The 19,825-nt window shown below is 48.9% G+C and overlaps 1 protein-coding gene across 1 annotated transcript in view; it reads left to right on the forward strand.

Annotated features, from left to right (window-relative positions):
• TMEM132B (transmembrane protein 132B) overlaps positions 1 to 19,825 on the forward strand; it is a 294,781-nt gene that overhangs the window by 210,265 nt on the left and 64,691 nt on the right. Inside the window, exon 4 of the mRNA XM_031442489.2 lies at positions 10,582 to 10,768. Within this exon, the coding sequence (XP_031298349.1) occupies positions 10,582 to 10,768 (187 nt within the window). The remainder of the gene's footprint in view (positions 1 to 10,581; positions 10,769 to 19,825) is intronic.

Genomic DNA, 19,825 nt, shown 5'->3' on the forward strand with positions numbered 1-19,825 from the left:
GTAGGAGATGGGGCTTTCCGCAGGGTCCCTTAAGGAGACCTCACTTAGACGGCAGCATTTAAGGCAAGTCCTGAAGGTGCGCTGTGCAGACACTGGTGGGAAGAGGGGCCAGGGAGAAGGGGGAGGCAGCGGGAAGACCTCGAGGCAGCAGCGAGCCTCATGCTGCAGGAACAGTGAGGGACCGCTGTGGCTTGGACAGAGCGATGGAGGGGGCAATGGTCGCACAGATGTCCAGGGAGGGACCGGGCATTGCGGCAGAGGGGGCCGGGTTGTGCAGGGCCATATAGATCCTTGTAAGGAAATCAGCTTTTATGTGAATGAGATGAGAATCCCGCAAGGGTTTGGAACAGGACAGTGAAGATACCTGACTTCTTTTTGAACAGGAGAACTCTGGCTACTGTGTAAAGAAAACATAGTGGAGGGCAGGGGGCGAGGGCGGGAGCGAGAGATCGTTTCGGAGGTGACTATAGTAACCCGGGCAAGAGGGGACAGTGGCTTGGGCCAGTGTAGGAGCAGCAGGCGTGGGGAGAGTGAAGATATTTAAAAATATTTATTTCCCAGGCAGACGAGACAGGCTTTCTGCACGGAACATGTGCGGGCTACTGAGGAAAGGGAGGGGCTCAGGATCATCAGACAAGGCTTTGACCTGAGTAACCGGATGGGCGGCTGGCTTTGCCTTCGACGGGGAAGAGCATGTGGTGGGGGATGGGCTTCACCCCCAGAGGTTCAGTGTCAAGCTGGGGATGCTGTTTGGATTTCTAACTGGAGCCGATGAATAGGCAGTTGGATAAAAGAGTCTGGAATTTGGGAGACAAGTCCAGGTGGTAGGTATCAACCTCACAATTCTTGCACCTTCTGACCCCACCCCTCTGAGAGCCATGAATCCCCCTCGTACTTACAGTCAGACGTCTGTGGTCTTTAAACTTTGCTTTAGGTGAACGTGATCTAGGGTTCTGCGGGCTGCTCGTCTTGGACGTGGCCTTTGCTGGGTCGGCCACGAACGTACCCCGATCATCTATTGTTGCAGCCTTCTTAATGGGGAGCCCGGTGAAACCCTTCGTGTGGGATGTTGCTCCTGTATCTCAGCAGGGACACCACCAGGACGGGGGATGAGTGGCACTGATTGCCTCCGCCAGCGGGCCCCTGGTGACCAGGGCAGCCCGCAGTGTGCTGGACGTACAGGTGCCCTCCACGGCCACCCGGAGGAGCCCAGCCAACCAGCACGCGCAGGGCGCGACCCCGGGACCTCGGCCTCATCAGCAGCTATGCTCCTTGGAGGAGCCAGCCCGCCCCGAGGCCGCAGAAGAATCCCCGTTTAACGAGGCCTTTCCCAGTCTGGGTGAAGGGGAGTCCTGTGCCACACGGCAGGAGAGAGGTGTTCGCTTTGAAGCAGACTCTGAAGAATAATCAGAGTTTTCTGTGAGTGACTCTGCTCGTGTATGCCACTGGGCCAGGCACAGAGCTGGGGACGTGGTCCTCTCGCTCAGCGTGCAGGTGTGAATCAATGGCTCAGCGTCTATGTGTATGTATTTACACATATGTGTCTAACTGAATCCCTCTGCTGTACACTTGGAACTAACACAATACTGTAAGTCAACTGTACTTCAATTAAAAAAAAAAGAAAGAAAGCTAATAACGTCAGAGGACTTCAGCTGAGGACTTGGACGCCAGCAGTAGAAGGAACACTTCTTATTTTTCCATGTATGTATGTATTTATATTTATTTATTTTTAATTGAAGTATAGTTGCTTTACAACACTGTTAGTTTCTGGTCTACAGCATCGTGGTTCAGTTACATATATATATATATTCTTTTTCATTATAGGCTATTACAACGTATTGACTATGGTTCCCTGTGCTCTGCAGTAGGTCCTTGTTGTTTATCTCCTTCATATACAGTAATTTGTATCTGCAAACCCTGGACAAGGGAGGAAGACTTTTTGCTGTTACCTTCTTTCGTACTTTTTGAATTTTGGCTCCTGGGAATATATTTTTTACTCAACAATTAACACTATGTTATAAATCAAAATAACAGATACCTGGCCCTGCTCTCAGGGGTGGCCATGACTGTGCACCCCCAGGAACCCCGAGGAGCCCCAATGAGGCCCCGTGTGCCCGCCACCCTCTGCGCACACGCCCAGAGCCCGTGCGTCATTTCTCACGTCAGCCAGCCTGGGTTTGCCTTTCTCTTTAAGGGGGCTCCAGCAGCCCTGGATTCCCTGAGTCATTTTGCAGAACAAGAGTGTTCCTCAAGGTTGGTAACAGGAAGAAACAGAGAGGGGGGCGACTCTGAGATGGTGTATTCAGGAAACTGGTGTGAGATGATTTCTGGGCCGTCATTTCCCAGAAGGGTTTTTGGGATGTTGTCAGAAAGACTGAGGCAGAGGGGGAAGAATTAATTGTGGCAATTGTCTTCACTGTCTCCAGGCTTGTCATGGTGATGCTGATAAAATCAAATCAGCTGGAAGTGAGGGTGAGTTGTTAGTGTGAGAAATCGTCCTGGATTTGGCAGCTGAGAGAGTGGAGGTGTCTACGGTGTTTGCTCATTATCAAGATTTATTGTTTTCAGCCCTGGGAAAATGTTGGTAAGCAAAAATAAGGTCACACACCAGTCTGCGAGGTACTTCAAAATATTTAAAAAATGGAAAAAAGAAGAATTTAATGTCATTTTTTTTTCTGTGGTTGGAAAGTGGGGCAATGGGTTTGTTGACTTATCATAAGCTGGTTTGAGTTGGATGGAGAGTTTCTGGGAGGATTTGCTGCAGAAAAACGTATTCGAGGTTTCAATGAAAGAATAAACAAAGCAAGGGAGAGTTGATGGCAGTAGCTTTCTTTTCTTTTTTTAAATTGGACCATAGTTGATTTACGATGTGTTAGTTTCAGGTACATAGCAAAGTGATTCAGATACACACACACACACACACATACACACAGATACATATATTTTAAATTATTTTCCATCATAGGTTATTACAAGATATTAAGTATAGTTCCCTGTGCTCTACAGAAAATCCTTATCTATTTTATGTATAGTAGTTTGTTTATGTTAATCCTAGACTCCTAATTTATCCCTCCCGCCTCCCTTTCCCCTTTGGTGACTATAAGTTTATTTTCTATGTCTGTGAGTCTGTTTCTGTTTTGTCAATAAATTCGTTTGTATTATTTTTTAGATTTCACATGTAAGTGGTATCATATGATATTTGTCTTTCTCTGTCTGACTTTCTTCACTTAGTATGATCATCTCTAGGTCCATCCATGTTGCTGCTAATGGCGTTATTTCATTCTTTTATATGGCTGAGTAATATCCCATCATATATATATCACCTGCTGATGGGTACCTGGGTTATTTCCACGTCTTGTCTATTGTAAATTGTGCTGCTATGAGCATTGGGGTTGCATGGATCTTTTTGAATTAGAGATTTTGTCTTTTCTGAATATGTACCCAGGAGTGGAATTGTTGGATCATATGGTAGCTTTATTTTTGTTTTTTTTTTCAGGAACCTCCATATTGTTTTCCATGGGAGGTTTTTTTTTTTTTTTTTTGGTGCTTGCGTTTTTGGTGTCATATCTGAGAACTCATTGCCTAAACCAGGGTCACGAAGATTATTGCCTATGTTTTTATAATTTTAGCTCTTACACTTAGCTCTTGGATCCACTTTGTGTCCATTTTTGTTTATGGTGTGAAGTAGGGTTCCGGAGCAATTCTTCTGCGAATGTCCGATTGTCCCAACACCACTTGTTGAAAAGATTGTTCTTTTCTTCTTTGAAGTGTCTTGGCAGCCTAGCTGAAAATCACTTACTCATAAACATAAGGGCTTACTTCTAGACTCCCAGTTCTGTTCCGTTGATTTGTATGTCCATTCTTAGACCTGTGCCTTGAGTACTGAAGCTTTGTAGTAAGTCTTAAAATGGGGGAAATGGGAGTCTGCCAACTTTATCCTTCTTCTCAAAGATTGTTTTGGCTATTCTGGGTCCCCAGCGATTTGGGAATATTTATTCTCATTTGTACCCCTTCCTTTTCACCCTGATTTTTTTTTTCAGTTCTTAGTTCAGCTGGTTGAAGAGGCCGTCACACAGCAGTTGAGATTTTACACCTCTTCTTGAGAAGACAGCCCAAGCCCAAATTGGAATTTTCTACTAAGATTTCACATGCCTGGGAAGTGTCCCCCACCCGGCTGAGGAGTTGAGGTCAGGATTCACCGCCGAGCCCAGAGCCATGGTTAGGAACTGGGTCTCGTGGTAACACCAAAGCAGGAGGGTGTTGAGAGACAAACTCCCACAAGAATGAGGAATTGTTTGTGAGCTGGAGTCGCACACATCAGGTGTTTACATAGAAGGGCAAAAATAAAACATGTTTTCTCAGAGATCACAGACGTCTTTGGGGACCTGGGGGACATGATAAATGAATCAGATGGTCTTCGGAGGCCGACTGGGGAGTTTCAGCCCCACTGGTGGGGATGGCCCCTGCTGCTCCAGTGGACTGTTGCCACACGGGTCACGGGACAGATAATGTTGCCTGGCCAATTTTTTCGAAGAAAAATCAGAAACACTGGTTTTTTGGTGTGAACATTCTGCATTTAAAACTATCGGCAGCCAGTTCAAATTTTGTGAAAACACAGCAGTGGAGGTGGTTAAGCAGGGACTGTGGCCCTGGCCATATGCAGCCCAGATTCTACGTTGTAACCTTTAGGTTTTCTATTTAAATTTCCTAATCAGCTAGAAATGCAATAAAAGAACCCCTGTTCTTGAAGTGTTCCCATTTGACACAGTCTTATGATTTTTTTTTTAAGTTCTAGATAGCAATTTAATGATGAGAAGTCTTGAAATTAAACCAATGAGGAGAGAAGGTTTTGAGCTCAAAAGTCCCTGCTCTAAACTAGGGACTCTTAAATATTTTTAGACCTTTAATGGCCGACCTCAGCCTGGTTCGTCACCCTGAAACGTTTCCCACAGCAAGCTCGGGGAGAGCGGTGCTGCCTTTGACAACACAGGAAAGAGGAGGTGGTGCCTGGGTTTTATGAAATTGCAGAAGGAGATGATTTATTCATGCCCTATTCTGAGAGCTGGCCATGCGGCCCTGGTGACAAGAGCTGTGTGACAGGCAGAGAGACGGATTAAGGAACCTCTGCCCCGTTGCTGGGGCTGGAGAGCAGGGATTTGCCCGGTTCCTCTCTGGGAGGACTGGTGTTGGGGGTGGGGGAGTCATGGAGTGGGGAGGACGTCTGGAGGGGGAGAGAGGGTGTGATGTGTGATGAGGCACCCCAAGCAGAGAGGCTGTAGCTGCTGCCTGTTGTTCGAGCCCCTTCTTCAAAGGTCAGCCCAAGGCCAGCCTCCTCCGGGAAGCCTCCCCTGACCTCCCCTTTCTCTCTCCTCCCAACACCGTAGCACGGCCTCTCTGGCTTCACTAAAGCACATGTTCCTCTGAGCTCTCGCTCAAACTGTTGTTTGATATTCAGTGACTCCTTCAACCGATGTTTCACGAGCACCAACTGTGTCCTAGGCAGTGTTCTAAGTGCTAGGGACACGGTAGTGAGCAAAACAGGCAAAAATCCCTGCTTACCTGGCACTTACACTCCTGTGTGTGTGTGTGTGAGAGAGAGAGAGAGGGAAAGAAAACCAACAGATCACTCACTTAGCGTACTGGAAGGTGAGAGCCGTGGAAAACCTGATGGACCCAGACTCGCAGGGATGGGGGATGACGCCTTCGAGGGGTGTGTGTGGTCAGAAGCAGGGGGTGTGTAAGCAAAGACTTGAAGGACGTTCTTTCTGAGTTAGCACTTTTGTGCTCCTGCTGCTGATTTGGGATAGAATCTCCCCATGATTTGTTTTAGCTTAAAATAGGTTTATTCATTCATTCAACAAACATTTGCTGAGGGTCTGTTAGGCTTCTATCCATCCTTAAGGTCTCAGCTCAAGTGTCAGCTCCTTACAGAGGACTTCCCTGTACACACTTTTCATTGTCTCCTGTTGTAATGTATATTCTATTTTAAAATTAAAAGTGACTGTGTTAAAATTGTATTTCTTTTAAATTGAAAGAATGTATTTAAATTCTTTTAAAAAAGAAATTTTATTCTTCTAGTTTATTTTTAGGATAGCATTGATCATGACCCAGACTTACCTTATTTATTTTTTCACCGGACTCTTAAGACAGGAATCTCATCTGTTTTGTCTACCGGTGAATTCTCAGTGGCTGACACATACTGAGTGCTTAATCAATGTCACTGAATAAGTGGCTATGCCAGGGACTGTAGTGACCATGGTATTAGTAATAGGTTTTGGCTTTTGAAAAATTAATGTTCGTAAGATTCAGCAGTTATGCTTCTTGGTATTTGCCCAAAGGAAGTGAAAACGTATGTCCACACAAAAACCTGCAAACGGATGTTTATAGCAGCTTTTGTTCATAGTTGCCAAAACTTGGAAGCCACCAAGATGTCCTTCAGTGAGTGAATGGATAAGTAAACTGTGGTCCATCCAGACAGCGGAATGTTATTCAATGCTGGAAAGAAATGAGCTGTCAAGCAGTGAAAAGTCAGGGACGAACGCATATGACTTAAATGCATATCACCAAGTCAAGGAAGCCAATCTGAAAAGGCTCCATCCTGTAGGATTCCAACTCTGTGACATTCCGGAAAAGGCAAAACCATGGAGACAGTAAAAAGATCAGTGGTGGCCAGGGGTTCGAGGGAAGGGAGGGATGAGCAGGCAGAGCACAGAGGATTTTTAGGGCAGTGGAAACACTCTGTATGAGACCATAATGGTGGGTACATGTCCTTATACATTTGTCCAAACCCACAGAATGTGCAAAAACCAAGAGTGAGCTATAATGTACCCTGTAGACTGCAGGCGATAATGATGTGTCCATGTAGGTTCATCCATTGTAACAAGTTGAACCATCTGATGGGGGATGTTGATAACGAGGGAGGCTGTGCATGGGGGGAGGATCAGAGTTTTATGGGAAATCTTTGTACCTTTCTCTCATTTTCGCTGTGAACCTAAAACTGCTCTGAAAAATAAAGTCTTAAAAAAAAAAAAAAGAACTACCTTCTATTAGTGGAGACAGATGTGTCTTCTCAAAGCGAAGAGTGTGTAAATGTACTTACCAGGCAGGCAGGAGACTGTCTCAAGACCCAGCTGACTGGTAGTTCCCTGTCTGTCTCCCAGAATAAAAATGACACCCGCCCCCACTAGAACTTACAGGGTGTCCTGCTGGATCTGTTGAGTGTGTTCAGGGAACTAAACAAATAGGCGTGAAGCTCCTGCAAGCGTCCAGGCACTGGGTCAGCTGCCACGGTCAGCAGTCTGGGCACATCTGTGTCCTGATGGTGTGAAGTCAGGTTTCGGTCAAATTGCATTTACTGTGAGCGACCCGCAAGCCTGTTCTGGGGCATCTGCTCAGTGTAATCATGGTTTGGTATTTACTTTGCTCTTCGGTCGTCTTTTAAAAATAATGCCCAGAAACAGACCCATAAGGAAAAAGCAGAAGCCCTGAGATCAGAGACAATCTCTCTCGCTCCATTTTTAGAGAAAACTCATGTGAGGAGAACTTGAGCATCTCAGCCTGGTAGCTCAGAATTATCTAGACGCTTGTGGGGAGGGAAATAATCTCTGTAAACGGTACAGCCTGCTGGAGAACACTTCGAGCTTTTGAACTCTTTCCTTCTTTATTTCTCCCTCCCTCCCGCTCCCCCATGGCCTCCCCTGCTCCCCTCTGCAACACATCCATTATTGTCACCATGAAGGATCTGCTGGGAAATGGCTGCGTTGTGGCTCCTGGGGACCAGCTGCCGGGCTGGTTCTCCCATCTGTCTCCTCGCCCCCAACTCCCCTCCTTGCTGGCACGTCTGAGCTGTAGCCACGCCGTGCACTCAGAAGCTGTCTCAGCCTCACCCCAGGGGTCCCAGGGAGGAGGCTCAGCTTTTATTAAGGGACAGGTTTTCTGTGGGAAACAGGGCTTCTGGGAAGCAAGTCATTTTGGGAAGATGCTGTGTGTTTTAGCTTGAGGGGAGAAACAGCCAAGTGGTGTTCCTGCCTGACCCCTCCCAACACACACACACACACACACACACACACACCCCTCCATCCCAGGGAAAAGAAAAATACCTAATGAATAGCTCATGACTGAAACACTGATCCTGATTCCTCAAAGGCAGTTAGTAATTATTAAATTGAGAGAGTCTTGGAGCGCTTTTCCAAATGGGAAGGCTTATCAAGAATAGATCAGGAGCAGGTAAAATTAATAGTAATAAACCCATTTCCATAGAAATGGACTTATTAGCAGGCATGCCAGCTGCCTTAAAGTCTTCTGGCTTGAGAGAAATGACCTAAAATTAAAATTTATGCATCAAAGTGACTCCAACGGGATTGCTATTCCATTCGTAGCTGGACTTGGGCAGGTTCCTGTAGTTGGTCCAGCTCACAGGCTGGAAAGTCAGAGGAGAAAGGAAGAGCACACAGTTAAGGGGGGTGGAGGCAGCCGTCCCACACAGACCCTGCCCTCTTAGCCCACAGACGGGCCACTTCTGTACCCCAAGCCCAGAGCGTGGATGTAGCAGGATTAAACTGCTGATGACAGAGAGTTACACCCCTTTTCTTGTTGCCCTGGATTTTCACTTTCTCCGTGCAGGCTTCTCTGAGGTTTGCTGAGTGCTGAGACCCAGGAGGTGTTAGAAATGGCTCCTTAGATCTGGTTACAAGCAGGGAGCAGCTCAAAGAGAAACTGAAAATCTGATCTGATAGGGGCCGAGCGTTTCTTACAGGAGGAGACTTAACAGATGAGTAAGTGGAGAGTCCCTGTGATCAGAGGTGTGACTTTAGGCTGGGGTGTGGCGGATGGGAAATGGGGGTGACTGAAGCTGAAAACTCAGGGCCCAAGTTGCTAAGATCCTGAACTCCCTCTGGCCGTGCCCAGGTAAACAGGGGTCCCCTGTGAGGGGTTCCCACCTGAGCCCACTGTCACTGTCTCATGAGGCTGGGTCCCCTTTTCATCACACATTCCCTTCCCCTTGCAAAACCACAGGTACAAATAGATACTTGAGGATTCATAGCTCTCATGTGCTCACACCCAGCCAGCTCGTACCATCTGGCTGTGTAATTTTAATAAACTTATACTTCAGTTTAAATAGCCACTTCTGGCCAGTGGCCACTGTATTGGACAGAGCAGTATCAGAGAGTTTCTTTAAACCTTGGCTAAGTGGAGGGGAAGCTGGACATGACTGATTCTGGATGGAGTCTAACATAGTTCTGTTGGGGGTAGAAGTCCGTGTCGGGCAGGTTAGCATAATTCAGTTCCGTCTACGCTACAGCTGTACTGTAACTGTTTTTGTCAATACTATGGCTGACTGTTGCCTCTGGCACCTCTTGGCATACGTGTAAGGAAAGTGGTTTCCACCCTATTAAGTCTTCATTGAGAGGGAGCTGTCCATGGTAGGAGATTCTGAGGGGCAAACAGCAGGTGACAGGCTCTTTTTCAAAATTCTTTCCCAGCGGCTTACGAGTTGAGTGGCTAGGCTGCGGACCCTGCCTGAGACCCCCAAAGGCAGGGAGGAGGCTTTCAAGATCATTTTGGTCCAGGAAGGCCCATTGGCAGTAAAGGAGCAGGTTCGTGGGTGTGACTCAGGCTGTGACTCTGCTGTCGTAGTCCTTGGATGTAGGTGCAGCTGGATCAGGGTGATGGTCACAGGCTTATGGAGCAGAAGCCATTCACAAATCCCATGCTGGGTGGCTTTTTGTTTTAACTCTGTCCAGTAACTTCTCCTGTCAGCGCAACAGTCAGGCCACAACTTACAAGTCCATGTCAGTGATGAGAGGCTCTCCCTGTGTAGATGGATACCATAGTGACACTTGTCCTTTTCACTTGTATGTGCCCTGTCCACCTTCTTCCCCTTCCTCCCAACACATGTACATTGTTGTCACTCCCTGAATGAAGGCAGGTGGGTTTTTTTTACATTGCATCCCATCCCATTTCAGGCTGATGAAATGAAGAATCCACTACAGCACCTTATTATGTGGCTCATGGTTTATGCCATGAACCATGCACTTGATGGGGCCCTTTCCCGTTCTTGATCTCATGACGCCCCCACAAGCCCGTGGGATCACCCATATTCTCCTCAAACCCTGAAGCTCAGAGTCTGAACCACGGGCCATAGACACAGGGGTCGAAGTAGAAGGCAGAGTTAGAAACAGCCAGAATCCACGCTCCTCGTGCCAGGAGTACTGGTGACACCAGATGCAGGTCCGGGGCCAGGTCCCGTGTGTGGCCCTGGGTCGTGGCGTTCGCGCGCGTGGGCTTGGGGAGGACAGAGCTGTGGCGGTGCTCAGAGATGAGGTGCTGTCCGAGCTGCTCACTCAGGGAAGGACAGCCTGCTTCCACAGAGCCCTGGAGATGGATGGTCCGTCCACGCTGGGGAGTGGGTCACCGACGGGCAGCCTGTGAATTAGGCCCTCCCAATGCCGCCGTACGACTTGCTGAACTTGGCCATCACTCTTGGGTTGACAGAGAGGAATACGGCACATTGATTGCGTTCTTGACATTCTGCTGAGTCTCCCATTTTAAACTGCACTTTACCGTGTGTTTGTTTTCCAGAGCAAACGGCTCCTTCTACGAGATCTTGCAAGTGGACTTCGGAGTTGACAACAGCAGTGGCCTGGCCGGGGCCCAGCAGATCACCTGGCAGGTGGAGTACCCGGTGGAGGACTCCGTGAGCGAGCTGGTCGTCTCCGAGATCTTCGTCAGCCAGACCTCCTTCGTGGGCATCGTGCCTCTCGCCATGGTGAGAAGTCCAGGTTCAGAAATCAGAGTCGCAAAGACATTTTTTTTAGAGTACTTTAATATCCAGAGATAAACGAGCACTTTATAATCTGCTGTTTTCTGTGCACCTGATGAAGGTGTTTGAACAAGGGAAATGCACTTTGATTACATCTTGTTTACCTGCTTTCCACACCGCCTCCTTGGAAACTATTCAGGGTCTGCTGTGTAAATCCCCTTTTCCTTTGTGGATGTGGCTGAACTGGTTCCCAGGGAGCCTGTGTGTGTGTTTTTGTTTTTGTTTTAAAATTGTATCAGCCTGTGTCCATCTCAGGACCAAGTCCTGGGCTGGGTGAAGACAGACGCATTGAAATGCATCCAGAGTGGGTGGTGGGGACAGCCGCTCTGTGTGCTGAGTGACCGGCCCCTGGCCAAGCAGCTTTGCCCTGACAGTTTGCAGGTAGCTTGGGGACTGGCCGACTTTAAAATGCAGATGGACCAAAAGAGCCTTGTTGGGAAATGACCAGCTGAACCTGGATAGGATCCCAGAGTCCGTCAAACCACTTATGTTTCTGTTTCTGGCCTGGAGGTGACCACGTCTCTGCTGGGAACTTGGGTGAAGCTCCGTTTATGACCAGGCTCGGGGGCCATGTCTCAGCACAGGTCATAGACAAGGTTCCAGAACCTAAAAGGGCAGTGCTGGTGGCTCACAGGGATGATAAACCAGGGGTGCCATATTCCTAATGGCCTTTTCCACACCGGAAACGTTCAAATAAATTCTGTGCTGCTTGGACCTTCCTGTCTGGGACCGAAGTGTGGGGTCCACACCAGAGATTCCAGGACAGGCTGTGGGTGCTTCTGCCTTCCATATTGAGTTGGATACCAGGGTTGAGATCCTTGCAAATAAAACTCACTAGCCTATGATTAATTCCGCAATTCCCGTATCAGGGTTCTGGACTCTTCTCTTTGCCCCAGAACACACTTCTCTTCCGTCTCCCCACATCTGGTTCCTTCTCCTCCACTTGACCGTTAGGCACCTTCCCTGACCACAATGGCTAAAGCTGGCTGTCCATGCCCCAGCCCATCACTCTCTGTCCACGTGTCCACCCTGTTCTGTCCTCTCCACAGATGTCCTCAGTGTGTGAGGTTCCCAATTCATCATCTGTCCCCCTCCTCAGGAGAGATCCATGCTGGGTGCTGAGAAAAACATCAGCTGAACAAAAGAAACAGGGTCCCTCCCATCGCGGAGCCTGTGACCCCGTGGTGGGAGACAGACAGGGTTCTGGCCATCAGTTTATTGCCTCTCAGCTCCAAATTCACTCCTCACTGCCTGCTCTGTGAATAGGGATCTGAGCGGTGAACAGTTTTCCTTGGCCAATGGGCAAGATTTGTGCTCTGTCAGTAGGGGGCGCTGGAGAGATGTTTCAGAAGGAAGGGGCTTTCGTCCCGACGCTGCTGCTCTCTTCCTGCAGGCATGGGCGCTGAGGAAGCACAGTATTTGCCCAGCAAATGAACGAATGGTTGTATTTATCATCAGAACTCGAATCTGCGGACTGGATGCCTCCCACTTGCTGGATTAATTTCCTTTTGTAGCTGTAACAAAGCCCCACAAACTTAGTGACGTAAAACAACACAAATTTATTACCTTACAGTCTGGAGGTCACAAGTCCGAAATGGGTTTCACGGGGCTACAATGAAGGTGCCGAGGGAGATTGTGTTCCTTCCGGAGAGTCCATTTGTTGCCTTTTCCAGCTTCTGGAGGCCTCCAGCATCCCTTGGCTCATGGCCCCACAACACTCAGACCTCTGCTTCTGTCCTCTGACCCTCCTGCCTCCCTCTTTCCCTTATAAGAACCCTTGTGGATATGTTGGGTCCCCCTGGATGACCCAGGGTAACCCCCCCATCTCAAGATTTTTGACTTTCCCGTTCGCCATGAGAAGTAACAGATTCTGGGGATGAGGGTGTGGACGTCTTTGAGGGCTTTGGGCAGGATATTGCCCCTCCCTGTGTTGGTCTTGCTCAGGCTGTGCACAGCCCCCTCCACGCCTCCTCCCACGACCTGTCCGTTCGTCACCTCCCAGGCTGTGGCCTGAGGCGCTCTCTGGACGTTGATGTCACCCCCGGCCACCCACCCCCTCCGACAGCTCCAGGCTTCTGGGGGCACCACTGTCCTTCACCAGGGAAGCACCTTGTGCCCTGCACTTGCCAGGCCCCCCACCCCCAGCAGGGCTGTGGCAAGGTGGTCACAGATCTCTTAGTCTAAACGCACAGCCTTTCCCCAGGGAGGATGTGGACCACCATGGGCTGGGGCTACGCTGGATCCTGTGATAGCCCCACATCCTCCTCCTTGAAGCCCAGGGGGCTGAGAGGAGACCTGAGGGCAGAGCCAGCTGGCTTCTCATTCTCCGCGTAGCCTCGGAGCAGACACCTCACCTCCCTTTGCTTCAGTGTCTCATGTGTGAATTTCCAAGGAAGACCCTGTCTCCTGTCTATTGCACTGTGGTGTCAGATGGGCCAAAGGAGATGCAGCAAAAATGAACATGCTTCAGATATCAAGGCAAATATAAAATCCACGTATGTAGCAGTGGGAAAGTGTCCTGGATAGATTAGAGCAAAGTCAGCTGTTACGTAGAATTAAGGACCCTCTGTACCCCGCCAGCTTTGTTATCTTATCAATTTACCTGGGAGTGAGGTTCATATCGGGAAAATTTCAATTTCTTTCATCTTTGAGGTAGCTGGCAGTGAAACGTTTTGGTCAAGAGTACAGGCTAGTGGGTCAACCTGCCTCGATTGAAATTTAAACTCTCGTGTTTACTAACTTTGTCGTCTTGGGCAAGTCACTTAACCTTTCTGAAACTCAGTTCCTGCATCTGTAAAATGCAGAAATGAGGTTGCCTGCCTCATGGGGTTTTGTTAGGATGAAGTGAGATGCTGCAGGTATAGTGTTAGCACTTGGTCTGGCACATCGTAGCCCTCAGTAACATTTAGCCATCATTTCCTCATCGTTGTCCTCGTACTGTCTGACTTGTGTAGGTGTATCTGTCGGATGTTGAGTGAAGGCCAAACAGAAGCTCAGGTTCAGGATGGGTGGTGGCTTCTTCCCCTGGAGGAACAACGAATTTGATTTGATGAGTTAGATCCATCAGAGCCATGGTGCAGGGTGGAGAGGCAACTGTTGGGTAGGCAGTCAAGGCTCTGCTGCCCATGGAATATCTCACTCAGTCTCACAGCATCCTCTGAGGAAGGGCTGCTATCTTGGGATTCAACTCCAGTATTATAATTTACAACTTTGTTGCCACAATGTGTGACCCTGGGTAGTGGGTGAGGGGTGCTGTGGACACCTCTTGGGTAACAAGTCAACCTCTACTTCATGAAGGTAAATGTACAGTTTTGGGGGAATGCCTAAGACTGGGGAGTGACCCCAGGCATGGAGGCCAGGCTGGGACTGATACAATAGTCCAGGTGGGAGGGACTGCAGAAGTGGCACTGGGGGTGGGCTCACCCACTTATCCATCCACGCATCCATCCATCCACCCACCCACCCACCCATCCATCCATCCACACTTGCATCCACCTATCCATCTATCCATCCATCCATCCATCCATCCATCCACCTATCCATCCATCCATCCATCCACATGTACATCCACCTATCCATTTATCCATCCGTCCACCCATCCATCCATCCATCCATACATGCATCCACCTATCCATCCATCCATCCACCTATCCATCCACCCATCCATCCATCCACCCATCCATCCATCCATCTGGTCAATCGCTGTACCATAGACTATTTATTATCCACTATGTGAATTACTTTTTGGTGCATGGAAAGGGAGAACATGGAATTGATGGAAATTTTGGAGTTGAGTTCATCAGACATTGGAAACCATTGTGTCTAATATTTCCATTTTGGCAGAGCAGCATAGATGGTCAACACCTTTAAAAATCCCATCTTAAAAACAGCAGTCTAAAAAGAGGAGTGTCACAACCCAGGGTAATAATGATGTTCTCTGCATCATCTTCAAAATCTAAAATTTAACCATAGTCTTTGTGCTGCCCCCTCCATGGCTGGGAGATGCCAACTCTGTGTGTCTGTTTTGTTTCCCTTCCCTTCTCTCCCTTCCCTTCCCTTCTCTTTCTTTCCTTTTTGAAAGCACACATTTTCTTTTCTTTTCTTTTTTCCCCCCTCTACTGTGTCCCTCACTCCCTTTCACTTCTCTCTGGTTAGCTGTCCAATCACTGAGCTTTGAGTGTAGAGATTTATTTCCATGGGTGGTGTGGAGTTTATGCGGAGGCCCACCATTCCACCACAGTTCTCAAAACTAAAGAGCCCAGCTCTACATATGCAGATAGAAAACACATTATCTTTCAAAAAGGTTGGAATCAGAAAAATGAACACACTCGGTGAGTTTCTAGGCAACTAGGCATGTGAGCTCAGCCTTGGAAAAAAGCAAGAGATAATCAGATTCCTTTTTAGCGTATTGGCCTGAAACTTTACAAGGCCTGGGCACAAATACTTCTTTATTTCAAACCATATTCATGTATTTGCTCTGGGTTCCAGCAAAAGGTGATGAAAAGGCCCATGGTCTCAGCTCTGAGTGATGCTTGCATTCTAGGAGAGGAGAGTGCTGAATTCAAGAAGCAAATACATTTGATCCCTTGAGATAGTGACGCCCACTATGGAGAAACTCATGTTGGGTCACAGAGTGGAGAGGCTGGGATGGGGGTGGGAGCAGTGCTAAGTGAGCAGGAAGACGTCTGTCTAGGGATCTGGCATTTGCTTTGAGAATGAACTGAGAAGGAGGAGCCAGCTACAGAACGCGATGGAGGAAGGGCATTCCAGGCAGAGGGAACAGTGTGCATCTTCAAGCAGAACTGAGCTTGGTGTGTTTGAGGGGCTCAAAGAAGGCCAGGCTGTTAGAACGTAGACAGCCAGGAGGGAGGGGCAGGGGAGAGACGTAAGACTGGAGAGGAAGCCGGGGCAGCTCTTGCAGGCCTTGGTAGTCACAGGTAACATTTCTTGGTGTCTGTATTAGTCTCTTGTTGCTGCTGTAACAAATTGCCATCAACTAAGTGACTTTAACCAACACAAATTTATCTTACAATTCTGGAGGTCAGAAGTCAGATGGGTCTACGGGGCCAAAATCAAGGGTGTCAGCAGAGCCGCATTCTTCTGGAAGCTCTGGGGGAGAATCTGTTGCTTGACTTTTGCAGCTTCTAGAGGCACCTGCATTCCTTGGCTCACAGCCCCACATCACTCTGACCCCTGCTTCCATCACCACCTCTCCTTCTCTGACTCTGACCCTCCTGCCTCCCTCTTTTCTCTATACAGACCTTTGTGGTTACATGGAAGCCACCTGGATAACCCAGGGTAATCTCATCTCAAGATCTTTAACTGAATCACATCTGCAAAGCCCTTTCCCAGGTTCTGGGATCAGAACATGGACATTTTTGGGGCGGCAGGGTCATTGTTGTTCTGCATATAGTGACTCATTAATCATTCAGCAACCTTATAAGGGGTGTACTATTAGCCCCATGTTATGGATGAGGAAACTGAGGAACAGAGAGAATAAATAACTTGCAGAAAGTTGCACCGGGTTATTCTGCAGAGTTGGATTTCACTCACAGGCTGCCTGCCTGCAGTGTCCTCCTGACCAGTGGTACCCAGGGCTCCTAACTCTTTGTGTTGTGGGGCACTTGGGCAGTCTGGAATTTTTTAAACACACACAAATTTCAAAATATCAAAAAGAAAACCAATTCTACTGAAATATAGTAATCAAAAATAGCTACAGAAGCAAATGTGTGTTATAAGTAATACATGTACTATTTATAGCTTTGAGCATTGAATTGCAAAGCAAGGTCTAGTGTCAGATATGGTAACTCCTGTAGCCTCAAAGTGCTGATGGGCAGAAATGCTAATATATGTAACAACTGTGTTGTGATAGGAAAACATCTGTAGTTTCCATTGGAGAAAAAACCATGCACTCCTTATGCCCCTGTGGTTTGTTACATCATTTGTCATCAAAAGAAATGCTGAAGTTCAATTACAGGTGAATAAAAATAAAGATATGTGAACATGTATGTGTGTATATGTGTGTACTCATGTGTATATGTACACATGTGTATATGCGTGTGCATGCATGTTTATAGTTCTGTATTCATGTGTGTACATATGTATGTTTGCATGCATGCCCGTATATGTGCATGTGTTTCTGTGTATATGTGCACATGGGTGCATGTATATATGTATGTGTGTATGTGTATGTTTCCATGTGTGTATATGTGTGTGCACATGTATGTGTGTATGTTTGCGTGCATGTGTTTATATGTATATGGACACAGATGTGCGTGTATGTGCACATATGTTTGCGTGTTCATGTATTTGTGTGCACGTGTGTATGTTTGCATGCATGCATGCATATGTGCATGTGTTTATGTGTAGGTGTGCACATACATGCACATACATATGTATTTCCATGTGTATACGTTAAGATACATGTCCACATGTGCATGTATGTGTGTATATGTGGGTGCATGTGTGTGTGTGTTTTCCCTTCCAATTTCATGGACTCCTGAATTCTAACAGTAGACACCTTCTGTGGACTGTAGGTTGGAACCCCTACTGGATTTTTATTTTGTGTGTAACAGGCAGTCATTGGATGGTTTTAAGCTGGGGTTGGGCAGATGAGTTGGGGGAAGGCAACATGATTTGATTTGTATTTGAAAAAACACCTTGAAGTAACACACAGTTCAGACCGTAGGGTGTGTCCTTCCACAGATGATTACCAGGGGCTATTATTGGCCAGATGCTGGACCGGGTGCTGGGGGATGACTGTGCTGGTCTCTGCTATCCCAGAGTTCACAGCCTAATGGGCGAGGGGCTCAGCACCAAGGGCCCAGTGAAGGGGGGGCTTGGATGGGTGTGTGGAGCCCCCAGCTCACCCTCTTGTCTCCACTCCCACTGCTGGGCCTCTACCCCAAGCTCCCCCCAGCTCTTTCCTGAGTGAATGTCAGAGCCTTTTCAGTCTCCTGTTCCCATCCTTGACCCCGGCCGCCTGCTCAAGTACCACGGACAGCGCTCGACTCAATGCCGGATTCTGCTAACTCCCTGCTTAAAGGCTCCGGGGCTGCTGGGAACTCCCGGTGTCAAGCGTGTGCCCCCCGCCCCCCCCTCGTGCCCCCCGCCCCCCCGTGCCCCCCGCCCCCGGTGCCCCCCACCCCCGGTGCCCCCCGCCCCCGTGCCCCCCGCCCCCGGTGCCCCCCACCCCCGGTGCCCCCCGCCCCCGTGCCCCCCGCCCCGCCCTCTGCCCACGCCTCACCTCCCGCACTCTCCTCGCTGTCTGCATCCAAGCCCTCAGCGACCTTTGCTGAGGCCTTTGTCAAGGCTCCTCCTGCTCCCTCCCCCCACACTGGCTCCTGCATCTGGCATCTCATCATTCAAATCTCAGCTCAGATACGGGGAAATCCTCTCTGAGGTGATGGAGGCTTTTTTGGGTCTTCTGCAAGTAAGCCTCATCTCAGTCATTCTACACATTTGGGCGGGGAGTGGGGAGGGAAGGGGGTGCTTTTGAAGGTAGGAGGCGCCGGGCAGAGAGACTGAGAGAGAGGCTTCCCCAGCCTGGGCTGAGGCTGTGGGTTCTCGAGAGCAGGGAGAACCGCTCCCTGGCTGTTTCCCTGAGGCTTGGGAGGACCTCGCAGAAGGCGGATGCTTGTTACCAGGTTTGCCAGCCTTTGAAAAGACCCCCAGGCTCTGTCTCTGTCCGGGACGTGGACCAGGAGGGTGTCGGTGACAGCTACGTTGGGCAGGGAGCTTGGGGCCACTTTCTTCAGGGATAACTCGGACTTCCCGATTCCTGTTTGACAAGCAGCAGAGTCTCAGACTGACTTGAGCTGACGGCAAACTCAGACACCCGAGGGGCATCCGTGTCAGGCCGTGCAGTGGTTAGAACACAGCCCCTGGAGCTGCACTCAGATCCTGCCTCCGACACAGAATGCCCCGTGACCTTGGGCGAGTGCCCTAAGTGTTCTGCGGTGACTCAGTCTGCCCACTGGGAAAGGGCCCAGGACTGTGCGGAAGTCACGTGGGGGAGTCGCCAGGCTAGAGCCCGGCCTTAAGCTGGCTGTCAGAAATAGGAGTGGTGGCCGTGAGTTCAGAATAGTAACAGCACCCACAGTGGGGAACAGAAGGGACTCATGACGCCGTGGCATTCTGAGGTCACTGGATTGGCCAAGACACAGGTGTGATGCTTGGAGATAACTTATCAGAGCGGGAGCCCACAGAGCGGGGAGGTGGGGGCGTGTCAGGGGGCGCCCAGGCCTGTGAACATTTTGTCTCTGGCTTGGCGGTAGGGGAGCTGCAGTTCTGAAAGGTCTGTTTTCCTTTCCTTTTCTCCAGTTCTTGCCCCCGTGGTGGGGCAGGAGTCAGTGGCACCCCCCCACCCCCTACCCCGCCCCTTCCAGGGCAAAGCCACGTGAAACTGTTATTTAATTTGCTGGCACTTCGCCGTGTATTTTCTCGGGATGGTTGTGCCTGGAGGCACAAACCAACTGGAGACTTAAATCCTGTGAAGCTGCTGTGTCCTGTCTTGGAGCGTCTCTCTCCCTTCCTCTGTGGCTGCTTCCCCTTTGCCCACTATCTTGCATGTGGCTGGGATTCCAAGGGGGCAGCCTGTGTCCCGGGAGCCTCCAGCCCTGGGCCAGCTTCACCCCAAGGAAGGTCCCACAGGCATCACCTGGGTCCGTTGGGGTCTGTTACAACTTAAGTAATTAACTAATGAGGGTGCTTAGAAAGGTTTGCAGGCTTGTGAAGGAGTCTTTCTCTTGTCTTTTGTCTTTTGTTTAAAACTTAAAAACAAAATCTAACTAAATCGTGCTTGAATGCATCCTCCCAAAACCTGACAGCTAAGACTCAGGTGTTCACTGACTACCCTCATTTCCAACCCCCTTCCCTAAACGAACTACATTTGATCATTTGATTTTTTTCATCCAGAGCTTTGCATCTACATTCATACACAGATAGGTGGCTGCAGAAAACACACAGTCTTGTTTCAGGCACCACTGTGTTTTAAAACAAAGG

The sequence above is a fragment of the Camelus dromedarius genome, chromosome 31, assembly GCF_036321535.1.
Source record: "Camelus dromedarius isolate mCamDro1 chromosome 31, mCamDro1.pat, whole genome shotgun sequence".
In the NCBI taxonomy this organism is placed as follows: Eukaryota; Metazoa; Chordata; class Mammalia; order Artiodactyla; family Camelidae; genus Camelus; species Camelus dromedarius.